This window comes from Notamacropus eugenii, chromosome 5 (genome assembly GCF_028372415.1).
Source record: "Notamacropus eugenii isolate mMacEug1 chromosome 5, mMacEug1.pri_v2, whole genome shotgun sequence".
Taxonomy (NCBI): domain Eukaryota; kingdom Metazoa; phylum Chordata; class Mammalia; order Diprotodontia; family Macropodidae; genus Notamacropus; species Notamacropus eugenii.
Window position 1 is genome coordinate 140,075,095 of NC_092876.1, and position 13,396 is coordinate 140,088,490.

General features: G+C 44.9%; 1 protein-coding gene across 1 annotated transcript in view; it reads left to right on the forward strand.

Moving 5' to 3' along the window:
- DRD2 (dopamine receptor D2) overlaps positions 1 to 4,261 on the forward strand; it is a 106,594-nt gene extending 102,333 nt beyond the window's left edge. The window contains exons 7-8 of the mRNA XM_072611081.1: positions 463 to 790; positions 2,720 to 4,261. Of these exons, the coding sequence (XP_072467182.1) occupies positions 463 to 790; positions 2,720 to 2,913 (522 nt within the window). The 3' untranslated portion in view covers positions 2,914 to 4,261. The remainder of the gene's footprint in view (positions 1 to 462; positions 791 to 2,719) is intronic.
- The last annotated feature ends 9,135 nt before the right edge of the window (positions 4,262 to 13,396 follow it).

A 13,396-nucleotide genomic window follows, 5' to 3' on the forward strand; every position in this document is an offset into this window, starting at 1 on the left:
TTTCAGATATGTCCTCGATGGCATACAAAACTAAATACAAGTAGATTTTTTTTTGGGGGGGAGAGGAGACATGCATGTGGAATTGGCAATAGCTATTACTAAGCCCAGAATCTCCTCACTCCAGAAAAACTTCCTAGAAGAATGAAAGGAATGATCTTTTGTGAACTTTGGGAAAGATCCAAGAATTGGGCTAGATTATTCCATTATCTGGGTGAAGTGAAAAACTTTCATTGTGATAGATTTTATCCTCTCCCTCTTTGGCAAAGAAGGGGAATATCTACCAGGGACAAGTTTGGCCAAGATTAAAGTGGGCAGGGCAAAGTCATAGGTCACATCCTCTAGGGAGTCCAGGGTTCAGGAATATTAGAGTGAAAGTCAGTGGGACCAAGTGGGTATTGGGGGGTATCCATATACAAGGGTACTTACCTGGCTTTACTTTGGTGGCTTTTGATCCTTGTTCAGGAGGCTGCACGCCGTGCAGAACAGATGGAGATGGAGATGATGTCCAGCACCAGCCCACCAGAGAAAACCAAATACAGCCCCATCCCCCCAAGCCACCATCAGCTCACCCTCCCTACCCCCTCCACCCAGGGAGTCCATTCTTCCCCTGACAGCCCCATGAAGCCAGAGAAGAATGGGCATGCCAAAGGTCACCCCAGGTCTGCCAAAGTCTTTGAGATCCAGTCTATGCCCAATGGCAAAACCCGGACTTCACTTAAGACCATGAGCCGGAGAAAACTTTCCCAACAGAAGGAGAAAAAAGCCACCCAGATGCTGGCCATTGTCCTTGGTGAGTAAGCCCTCCTACTACCATGATCCCACACTGTTCAGCCTTCCTGGGATGGAAACCATTGGCTTGGCTTCGGAAATACCTTTGCCCTTACCTGCCTACTGTTCCCTTGATCAATCTCCAGTCATAGACAGTGGACCTTGAGTACTAGTGAGCAAAAATATAATTAGAGGAAAGAGAGTCTGTAGTATTCTATAGGAAAGTGCTTGCTTAAATAATGCCATTTTGTCCAAAATCAGCTGACCACAGAAAGGAGTGATTGAAGTGAACTGGAATGTGAACAGACCGAGGAAGGTTGCATGGAGGAAGTGGTACTCATCTGAACCTTGAAGGAGAACCAGAACTTTGATCATCAAAGGGCAATGGGGTGTGTGTGTGTGTGTGTGTGTGTGTGTGGTGTGGGGAGGACTGGATTGTGTGACTCCCTGGCATGGAGAACAACAGTACAAGCAAAGAAATGAGGCAGAAACAAGTTTGGTGCCTATTGATTGCTTGAAAAAAAAATCCTAGGAGTCCCTGTCCTCAAGGAGCTAATAATCTCTTTGTCATTAAGAGATAATGACACCTTGAATTTCTAGAGCACTTTTCAAAGTGATTTTACATAACCATAGACAGGATTTATTTTGGTCTTCACCAATTTTTCCCATCAATTGAGGGTTAGGAGGGGAAAGATAGAGGTGGGATGGGGGACATGTGAATCCATGAGCATGGGGAACTCCCAGTGTGGAATATTATTCCATCAAAGCAGATCTGAAGTTCATTGTTAACTTCTAATCTTAAAGAGTTGGTCAGTTTCATTAAGAAATTAAATGACAGCTATTAATGTGCCAAATTCAGAACTTTCTCAACTCAATTCTTTCTATCTCCAAGGTTAACCCTCTTGTCACCAAAGAGCACTGGGTTGGTTCAGATGTGTGACCATGGGCAAATCCCTAAACTTCCCTGGACCTCACTTTCCTTCTCTGTAAAATGAGGAAGCTCAGGTGCAGTCAATGGTTTGATTTCTTTTACTTGAGTATACATTTGTCACAAGAGCAAGAGATAAGTTAGTTGGCAGCGATAGATGTGGGGAAGGAGAAAGCATCAATAACTTTTTTTTAAAAAAAATGCAAAATTAAATTTTACAAACTAAAATGAGCGGGGTTGGATTAGATGGCATCTGAAGACCTTCTCACCTTTTGTTCTGTGTTCTTCCCCCAAGTTGCTTCTCTTACAGGTGAGGAAGCTAAAGCCTACAAAGTGTGATGACCTTGTTCAAAGACATACAGCTAGTTAGTAGTAGAACCTGGACCATAATCTAAATCTCCTCTATCACTAATACTCTGGAGAGACAGTGTTCTTAACATGGGGTCCAAAGACCCTCAAAGGGTCCATGGATACTTCAAGGGATGTGGAAATTTAGGGATTTTTTTGTAATACTTTGATAACAATATTTCAATACAATTGGTTTACCTTGTATTTCTAAATGTTTTATTTTGTGCATTTAAAAACATTCTGAGAAAGAGCTAGTAGATTTCACCAGACTGCCCAAGGGATCCATGACATATACCAGAAAGGTTAAGAACCCCTGCATGGTGGAAAGAAAATTGGATTTTGGAGCTAAATGTCCCAAGTGCCATTCCAGGGTCCCACATTTGTTTGCTGTGTGAACCCGAGGATGTCACTTAATTAAGTTTCCTCATCTATAAAATGACTGTAATACTATTTGAACTACATCCCTCAGAGTTGTGAGGGAAGCCTTTGTGTCCTTAAGGAGCTGTAAAAATATGAGTTTTTCTTATGATTTCTTCCTTGTCATGCACTCAGGAACAAAAAAATCAAACAGTCCCAGTATTTGTGACCCACTCCAGAAGTTGGGCTCTTGGTGGTTGAGACAGGACACTAGGCAGCCTTCTCCATGCCCACCTCACTGGCTTCCCTCTCTTCTAGGAGTATTTATCATCTGCTGGCTACCATTCTTCATCACCCACATCTTGAATATGCACTGTGACTGCAACATTCCACCGGCCATGTACAGTGCATTCACATGGCTGGGCTACGTCAACAGCGCTGTCAATCCCATCATTTATACTACCTTCAACATTGAGTTTCGCAAAGCCTTCCTGAAGATTCTCCATTGCTGACCCCACCAGCTGCCTGCCCACCCGCCTGCCCACCCAACCACTCGCCCACCTGTGTCGCCAAGCAAAGAGCCTATGGTGATGAGGAGAGGGAGAACTGGCCCTCCTTTCTGAGTCTGATGGGTCCTGAACAGCTCCCCCTCCACCTCTCTGGTAGGCAGGGTGGGGGCCCTAGGGGCAGATCCAAGGGAGTTCATTAAGGAGTCTAATTGCCCACAACTGCAGTGTCTAAGTCTCTGAAGCAGCAAGATGCTTATTGGCCCTATTTCCAGGGCTGGACCCCTTGGGGACTCTCGGGGACAGCCACTATGGAGAGCAGGGTCTGCTCGCAGGGACATCCCACTCTGTTTCCTGGATGCCTCCCCTTTGCACCAAAGACAAAGCTACCAGCTGCTGTCACTATTTTCTGCCCCCATCTCCTCTCTGACTCTGAGCATGGATGCAACAGCTGGGAGACCTAACTGAGGTCTCTCAACCCTGCTCACTCTCCACCTGCCTGGCCCTGGGTGGGGTTTGAAGAGTCAGTGGGAGGGGTTTGGTCAAGGTCAGGGACAGTGGGAGCAACAGCCAAGGTTCAGTCTGGTATCCATCTACAGCACCATGACACCTATGTAAATACTAGACCACAGGATGAATTCCAGAGAAGCCTAAGACAAAAATATTGAAAAAAGAAAAAAAAGTAAATCCTTATCCAAGATGCTGCTTTGCATGGCAGTGAATAGTGGTCTAGGGACTCCTCCCTATGCACCCTCCAACTTCCTATCTAGTGGCTCCTATGAAGGACTGACTGAAACTAATGCTGGCTTTGAGCATTGATCTGGGCAACCCATGGGTCACTTAAGCCAAAGGGGAAAAGAGAGATGGGCTATGAGACTTTGGTCACTTTCTGAGAGACCCTATGGTCTAGCATCCCAATAAGTGATTATAGATTCTGCCTCAAAACCTTAGGACCTGTATATTGGCCTGTGACTGAAGTGAGGGCATCTAGGCTAGGGGATGGCAACCTGTGGCAAGGGCATCACAGTGTTACTTGAGGTGATAATGTTGGTAGCCATGTGCCACGCCTCCTTTTCTCTTCTCTTCTTCCTCTCTCTCTGTCTTTCCTTCCCTTGCTTGTCCCTTTCCCTTCCCCATTCCCTGCCTCTGCCTTAGACCTGCCATCAGCTGAACAGGCTATTGACCCTGGCCCGGTCCAGCCTGACATGGGCCTGTGGAGGGCCAGAAGAAACTGTGGCTGTGTGGAGGTTACTTGGCTCCTGTGTCTACAAGGCCATTGGCTGTCCCCAGGCCCCAGTCTTTCTGTACCATCACTGTACATATGACAATCCAATAAAATGTAATGGAAACAGGTGGACTGGGCTGAGTGTTTGAATAAACGCAGCAGGAAGTAGTGAAACCTCCATCTTTCTTTCCATTGCAGGAACAGCCCAATCCCCTTAGGATAGAATCATATCTTTTATGTTCAAGGGAGAGCCTTGAGCACATGTTCTTCATATCTGGAGTTGCTGGCATTTTAAAAGGAGTGTCTACAGGGGGAGGAGGAAGCAAAGTTGTACCAGGCTATGTAAAGAAAAGGGGATATGGAGTAGTAAGTTCTCAAAGTCAAGGATACTGGGGCATTGCCTGAATCAGCCCCTAAATAGGGCAGCTGGGTCATGGGAAGACAGAGAGAGAAGAATTTTTAAAAATGTGAACCCCCTGGAAATATTATACTCTTTGAATCACTCCCGGAGCAGCAGGGAGAGGCAGCTGTGTTATTTGATGGAGCCAGCATCCAAAGAGACCTCAATAGGCTAGAACACTGGGTCGAACTAAATATCATAAAATTTAGTAGTGATAATGGTTAAATCTTACTCTTGACTGCTGGATGACACAGTAGATAAAGCGCCCAGTCTGAAGTCAGGAAGACTCAACTTCCTGACTTAAAATTTGGTCTCAGACACTTACTAGCTACATGACTCTGGGCAAGTCACTCAACCCTGTTTACCTCAGTTTCCTCATCTATAAAATGATCTAGAGAAAAAAATAGCAAACTACTCCAGTATCTTTGCCAAGAGAACCTCAAATGGGATCACAGAGAGTTGAGTACAACTGAAACGACTGAACAATACTTAGATTTCAAAAATCAACTTTTTGAGTGCAATAAAGAAGTATGGCTAGATCAATCAATTACTCATCAATAAATATTTACTGTGGGCTTATTATGTGTCAGGCACTGTGCTAAGCAATGGAGATACAAAGATAAAAGTGAAACTACTTTCCCTCAAAGAGCTCAAGGGAAGCAACATATATACACAGACTCATAGAACCCCAGAATTTCCCAGTTAGAAAGGACCTGAGAAATGATCTGAGAGAGAGGGTGAAGAGAGCCTGTTGAGTCTCCTTATGAGTCAACAGTGATCTGTCAGAGAAGAAAGGTTTAACCATGTTTAACCTATACTAAGTCCAGGACCAGAGAGATGATGCTTCTCCTGCACTCTGCCCTGGAAACACTGTATCTGCAGTACTGTGTTCAATTCTGGGCACCCTTTTTAGGAAGAATTGATAAGCAGGAGAGTAGCAACCAGAGGAGGGCAACCAAAAGTTTCAAGATAATTCTACATGGGGATCAGTGGAAGCAGCTGGTGCTGTTTAGCCTGGAGGAGAAAGCTCAGGGTATATGATGGTTGTCTGAGTGTTTAAAGAGCTGTCATGTAATGTGAAGAGTAATTCAATTAATCCTGTTTGGCACCAAGAAGAATATTACCTTAACATAAGGAAAAACTTCCTAATGAAGTAGGGTTATTCAAAAGAGGAAGGAAACATAGTTTAAGGAAGCGGTGGGTTCTTCCTTGCTGGAGATCTTTAAACAAAAACTGGGTGATCACTTGTTGGGTGTGTGGTAGAAAGGATTCTTATTCAATTATAACTTGAAAGGCTTCTGAAGTCCTTTATAACTCAGATTCTGTGGCCCCTGGTAGGGTGTGGTTAGTCCCACCCACAGCAGAAATGGAGCAGCCATCAGCATTCTTTCTTTCACCTTTAGAGACCTCAACCAAGGGTCCAAGCTCCTTCCTAAGAAGACTTCAGTCATTATGGGTCTCTACTGGCTAAGTCTGCCCTCCCTCCCACCCCAAATGGCAATTCCCCATGTAGGCAGTGACTCTGGGATAGGCTGCTCTCTCTCTGTCTCTGTCACTTTTCTCTGTTTCTCCTTCCCTTGATCCACATCTCCTCTGAAACATCAGAAATCTGGAAAGCTGGAAGATGGGTTAGGTGACCTGTGACAGGCAGTCAATTAAATGCTAACTGCTATTCATTCTTGATTATTCCATCCTTGCTCTCCTTGGTCCAACTGAACTTATTCCCTTGACCAGGGACCAAACTGATATAACCTCAGGCCTTTTCTGGAGCAAGGCTTACTGCTGCTGCAGTCAGAAAGTTGGCTTTAAAAATGAACAATAAATCGACCTCATGAAGAGGAATATTATCACCACCCTGAGAATAACAGGGCTGATGACAAACAAGGTGGAGGCGCCCACGGGCTCCCACTTCAAGGAAAATACAGGGGAGCTGTCAGAGAACATGGCACCAGGGATAATTTGCATACTAAATGCAATATTTTTAGCACCAAAGTTTAGAGCACTCTACTTGCCCCGAACACTTAATTATGGACTTGGATATCTACCTGAACCAGAAGTTCGAGCTTAATGCCATGGGTGGCTCCAGCTCTCACCAACATTCCCTGGGGGTTGGGAGGTTGGGCCAGAGAGAAGTAGATATAGGAGGCAGGAACTGAGGTCGAGCCACACTCCTGAAACCCAATGAATGGCCTATTCATGGGAAATGGCACCATGTCCACAGCTGAAACCTGAGCTGATCAAGCCTGAGGGATAGTTCAGCTGGTACTGGAAGACTAGAGGTAGTGTGAATGGCACTGAATTTGGAGTCAGAAAACTAGGGTCCAAATCCTGCCCCTGTCACTGTGCAACTTTGGATAAGTCATTCATTTCTCTGGGTCTCTGTTTCTTCAACTGTAAAACTGAGGCCATTGGACTACATGTCATCTAAGGTCTCTTCCAGCCCTAATTCTAGGATCCTACAATATTATGTTAGAAAGAAATATTCACAGGTCATCTTTGTCAAATCTTGTACCTCTCAGTCCCTTATCATCATTCTGCCCACCCTTCCACCCCCTCAGGACTGTTTCCCATTACACACTCTCAAACTAAAACGTTTCGTATTAGGAATGAAGAAAACAAGCATTTGTTAAGCAACTTTCACATACAGCCTGCTTTACAAATTTTATCTTATTTAATTCACACAGCAACCCTGGGAGATAAGTAGGTGCTACTGCTACCTTCATTTTACAGTTGAGGAAACTGAAGCAAGCAGTGACTTGACCAAGGTCACACAAGTAGTAAGTATCTGAGGCCAGATTTGAATTCAGGTCTTCCTAACTTTGAGTCCAGGGCTTTATCTACTGTACCTCCTAGCTGCCTCTTTTTATTAGAAATCTCTGTAGGAGAGAAATCAAGTTTATAGAATTCAAATCTAAGAGGGATCATCTAGTTCAAGAATGGGGAACCTGCGGCCTTGAAGCTACATATGACCCTTGAGGTCCTCAAGTGCAGCCCTTTGATTAAATCCAAACTTCACAGAATTCAAAGGACCACCCTTGAGGACCTAGAGGGCCACATGTTGCCTCAAGGCTGAAGGTTCCCCATTTCTGTTCTAGTCTAACCCTGTCAATTTACAAATGAGAAACAGGAAATCAGTAGTCCTAGGCTCCAACCCCGCTTCTAACACTCACTGCTTCTGTGATGTACGACAAGTCAATCCACATCCCTCGCCTCAGTTTCCGTACCTGTCAAGAGAAAGTAGGACTAGATGGCCTTAGAAAGTCCTGTCCCCAAGCTCTATGGCCTGCAGGCCTAAGTCTAGAGCTATGCTCCTGTAATATCCAGAAGAGTCAAATGATCTGCCCAAAGTCATTCAGGAATAAGTAGCAGGTCCAAAATCTGAACCTAGGGCTTCTAACTCCAAACCCAGCAGTCTTTCTTATCACTAGCTTGGAGGGGATGGAGGAAAGATGATAGAAGATTTTGAAATTTTAAAAAATTTACAAAGAAAAGCAGCACTAAGTTTATTCTGAGAGAAAAGTACCAAAAGAAGGAAGGAAAGGGAGGACAAAAAGAGAGGGGTGATGGGGGGAAAGTGCTGCAGCTGTCATCAAGCTCCTCTTTGTTCCTGCCAGAACCAGATTGACAACTGGAGTGGGCAGGGGGCGGGCTTGGCTCATCCCCAGCTCCAGCTTTCAGTGGGGAACACGGGGAGGTAGGGCAATGGTAGGAGATCCCTAGCCTTCATCTGGGTGGGCTCTGCTGTTTCCAGAGCGGGGGTGGATGAAGGGGCAGAAAAGAGGTCAGAGGCAGGACCAGGGCAGGCTAAAGGTTATCCATGAACTTTCAGGGCCCATGTGTGTCTGTTTCTCTCTCTCTCTCTCTCTCTCTCTCTCTCCTTATCTCTCTGTCTCTCCCTGTCTCTGTCTGTTTCTCTCCTCCCTCTCTCTTCTTTCTGTTTCTCTCCTCTGTCTCTTCCTCTCTCTGAGTCTGTTTGTCTCTCCTTTCTCTTTCCTCTGTCTCTTTCTCTTCTCTTTCTCCATCTTTGTCTATCTCTGTCTCTCTCTGTTTCTCCTTGTGTTTGTCTTTCCCTATTTATCTCCTGTCTCTGTTTCTTTCTGTCTCTCTCTGTCTCTTCCTCTCTGTCTCTCCTTTCTCTCTCCTCTCTCTGTCTTTCTTGTCTTTCTCCATCTTTCTGTCTTTCCCCGTTTTTTTCCTCTCTATCTTTCTCTTTCTGTGTCTATCTCTCCTTCAAAAGCAGATGGGCACTGGAGCCCTTGGTTGTTCCCCTTATCAATCCTAAGTGTCCCAGTTAGCAAAACTCATGGGGCCTTCTTTCCTGGCCCGGGAAGGGGGTGGAAGGTGTTCTTGTGCTCTAGAGGCTGGTCTGGCCACAAGCTGTGAAGGGCATCCTGAGGATACTAGAAAAGCAGGAACACTTTCAAGGTTAGCCACCTCACGCTCCTCCGAGCCTCGTCATGGATAATAACCCTGCTGGATGACATTTTATGATTACAAAGTGCTTCCCATTTCCCAGCTAATTGGCTCCTCACAACAATCCTTCAAAGCAGGTAACATAAGTAATAATAATTCTGTATTTAATACTTCAGAGTTTATAAAGCATTTTCCTCACAACAGTCCCATTGAAGTAGTCAGTAAAAGTATTAGTCTTTGTTTTCCAAATGAGAACACCAGCACTCAGAAAGTGAAGTGATTTGTCCACAGACACACAACTACCTCAAAATCAGTATTTCAGTTGCAAGACCTGTGTTCATCTCAGTGGGGGGAGGGAAGCAGAGGGATTAAAGGGTGATGGTTTGATTTTAGAGATTGTATGCTCCTTTGTTTTTCATTCATTTGTTTGTTTTCTGGGGAATGAAGCCTAGTGGGAGAAGATTGAAGGTCTTATCTTGGGGATGTAACCTTTTCAGGGAGTCTTTAGTAGCTGGCTGCCTCACCCCATTCAGCTGAAAAGATGAAAAAAAAAAGACAGAAGTGAGAATACTCATTGGCTGAAAGTTGGGAGAGACCTTGGAGGAGGATCTGCAAAGGCAAAGCCAGAAGAGGAAGGTTGGGCTACTTAAGGCTAACCCAGACACGTTAACAGGCTTCAGCTTTCCTACTTTGGACCTGCCTCCTTTTTCCACTCCCAGCCCCTACAAAAAGTCCCTGGTGATTTTCCTTTATCAGTTGGGCCTCACCCTATGTCTTCCCACCCACCGCCAAGAGATCATAGCCAGTCCTAGTCCTGACTCATACCTCTGGCACCCAATTCAAGTTCACCCATTATCTCCCCACCCTGCTATGTCAACAGAACAAAAATGCCCTAAGATCCATGTGGGGCTCAAGATTTTCAGGGTGGCAGCTTCTCTGAGAACTGTCTGATGGCCAGTAGGAGCTCACATCTCTGTGTGACACATGGAGGGAAATGAGACTGATGAGCTCTAGGGAATACTAGCAGCTGAGATCCTGGAGACACTATGGAGAGAGACAGACAGACAGACATAGACATCGATGGAGGGAGACAGGTAGACAGAGACAGAGACAGTTGGCAGTTCTTACAGATAGAGAAATGATCCTAGATCTCTTGGGCCAAATTAGTGACAAGGGTGGTGCTGGGCAGAAGTTCTAGCACCCAAGTGAATCATGATCTAAATAGAAAAATGATACACTTGCTGGGACATAGAAAGAGGAAGCCCATTAGGCTGGAGATAGCCAGGATCTGACATCTCAGAACTGAAGGCATAGTTAAAAATGACAGTAGTGTAAGGGACTCCTCTCTCCCTACCTCTCTCCATGAACCATCTGGAAAGCTCCTATTTAAACCCCAAGAGTCTGTAACAAAAATCGATCCCAGATCCCAGAGTGAACAGCTTGTCAGCAGTGTCCCCTTCCAGGCATCTCCCCCACCCCTTACCCCAAAAGAAACCAGATGAGGCTTCTCTCCCTTGAAGGAAAGCTTCCTCTTGACATGACCAATTCTGGGAAGACTGAGAAAGTGCATCACTGAGATACAGGGCATGCTAGAAATGGAGAGATGTGAGAAAAGGGGCATCTAAAGCAATAAGGGAGGGCAGGGATCATGAAGTCACACACCTAGAGTTGGGAGAAACCTCAGAAGTAAGACACTGAGGCAGGATTTGAACTCAGGTTCTCCTCACTCCAGGACCAACACTCTATCCATGGTGCCACACAGATGACCATAAGCAACCAGAGGCATGATTGGAAGTCAGCTTCCCCGACTCTAGAGTCAATGCTCTTTCTAGGAGTGAAAATTAAGGAATAGGAGGGTGCTGAGCCTGGAGACTTCACGTGGTAGCTAAATGGAGCTGGGGATAGAATGCTGGATCTGAAGTCAGCAAGACCCAAGTTTAAATTCTTCTTGAGACACTGACTAGTTGTGTGACCCTAGGCAAATCACTTAGTTTTTGTTTGTTTTTTTTTTCTGCTTCAGTTTTTCCACTTATAAAATGGAAATTTTAATAACATCTATACTGTGCCAGGCACCATTGATAAGTGCTTCACAAATATTATTTTCTTTAATCCTCACAACTACCCTGAGAGGTAGGGGATGTTATTATCCCCACTTCACAGGTGAGAAAACTGAGTCAGGGGTTGAGTTGCCTGCTGTCCATTGGGTAATAAATACCTGAGGCTGACATTTGAACTCAGGTCTTCCTGACTCTAGGCCCAGCACTCTACCCACTGCACCACCTAGCTGCCTAGAGTAGGCAGTGACCTTAGAGACAAGTTATCCAAAGTCCACTATTTCCCAAACATAGATACAAAGTGAGTTCCTGACAAGTGGAGTGACTTAACCCAGGCCACCCAGGGAATGAGTAGCATATTTGGAATTCCAATCCAGCTTCTGTGCCTCTGGTCAGTACTCATTCTCTGCCCTTTGAGTGACATGCTCTTTCTACCAAAGCAAGTGGCTTCTTCCTATATCATCTTAGGTGTAGCTGAGCAGAGGGTCAGGAGTCCTGGGTTCTACTCTTGATTCTACCCTTATTAGCCATGTGACCTAGGTGTCATTTAACTCATCTGTAAGATAAAAGAGCTGAACTAGATTTTTTTTAATTGGCTGAAATTTTTTTAAAAATATATTTTGATCTTTTTTGTTTTTATATACTCTTTCTTGCCCAGAGAGCTATCCCTTATAATAAAGAATTTTCAAAAAGGTGATTTAAAAGTCAGTCCAGCAAAACAAATCAATACATCAACTCAGGCTGACAATATTGCACATCCACAGTCTGTTCCCTCCTCTCCCCTCCCTCTAAATTCTGCAAGAAGGGAGGGAGGGGGATTACATGCTCCCTAAGGTCCGTTCTAGCTCTAGCAATTAGGGAGGGGCAGAGGAGTGGAGGGACCTAAAGGCCAGCATTGGCCATCACAAGGACAGCTGAGATTGGGCCTCAGGCTGCTGCCTAAGCGAAGTGGGGGCAGAGCCAGCAGAGCTCTTCTTATCCAGTCCAAACACATACGCAATGAAAATTCAAATCAATCCTATCCCTACTTTATTGACACAGTTTTGCTGGAATCCAGGCTGAGTAATGCAGACTTCTTTGGTGAGTCCCTTTGGCTCGTTGGTTCCTTTCCAACTCATGACCCAACCGTTTTGAAGAATTTCCTAAAATCCTAACTTCTCAAGATTCTTTGTTATGAATGCTCCCATAAAGATACTCAAACTTTCTGCATTTTCACTCTACCAATATTCAATGAATGCATGAAATGAATGAATGAATGAAAAGGGCTTATAATATGCCAAGCACTGTGCAAATGGAAATTTACAAGAGACTGCTGAAAATGGGGAAACCAGAGACAACTTCAAAGTCATCCAGTAGTCCTGCTAATACACAAATGCACAAGACAAGATGGCACCTTCTTTATAGCTCCCATACTGGGGGGAGAACATCCTCCTACCTTCTCTTCTCCATGACAGTCAGTGTGGAAGGAATGACAGATTTGAGACCTGGGCTCTGTTCTCACTTGTGCTGCTTTCTACCTTTGTGATCATGGGCAAATCACATTCACTTCTCTAGGTCTCAAGTTTCTTCATCTGTCAAATAGGTGAGAATAGATAGAAGATTTAGGACTGGGAGAAACTTTCCCATCTACTCTAACCTTTTATTTTACAGATGAGGAAATTGAGACCCAGAGATGTTAAATTTATGCAAAGTGACACAGGTAAGTCCTCAGCCAATAAGAATTCTAAGTGAAGTTATGGGATAGTATGTATGTAGTGCTAGAAAGGAACTCAATTAATCCAACCATCTCATTTTGAAGACAAAGAAACTGAGGTCCAGGGAGTCTAAGGGACTTGTCCAAGGTCATAGATTTAGAGCAGGAAGGGACCTTGCAGATCATCCAGTTCACCCCTTTCATTTTACAGATCAGGAAACTGTGCCCAGAGAGGTAAGAAGTGGCAGAGCTGGGGTATACTCCCAGGTCCAGGGGGCTCTAAGTTTCACCCTCTTTCCACTGAACCACGCTGGGTTCCTTTTGCCTCTAAATCTATGATCTTGGAATTTCATGACCCTCCATGACCATGAGAACTACTGAGCCACTGTTCAACCACCAGCCTAATCTCTAAACGGAATTCTGTCTGCTTACTTTCACTGCTCTGGGGAGTTTTGGCAGCTCTTTCTCCTTGCTGCCAGCCCAGCCTCTCTCCCTCCCTTTGCCACTACTGGCCTGACCTTGATAATTTATCTCCATCCCAGGCCCTTTCCAAGGTCCTCCTTCTGCTCCCACCCTTCTTCCTCATTCCTTTCCCGTGCCATTCTATGCCATCCTATGCTATAGCATTGCTGAATCTCCTGAATGCCTCATCCTAATTCCCTCATCAACTCTCTGCTCAGAAACAGACATCAGCTGCAGCTTGC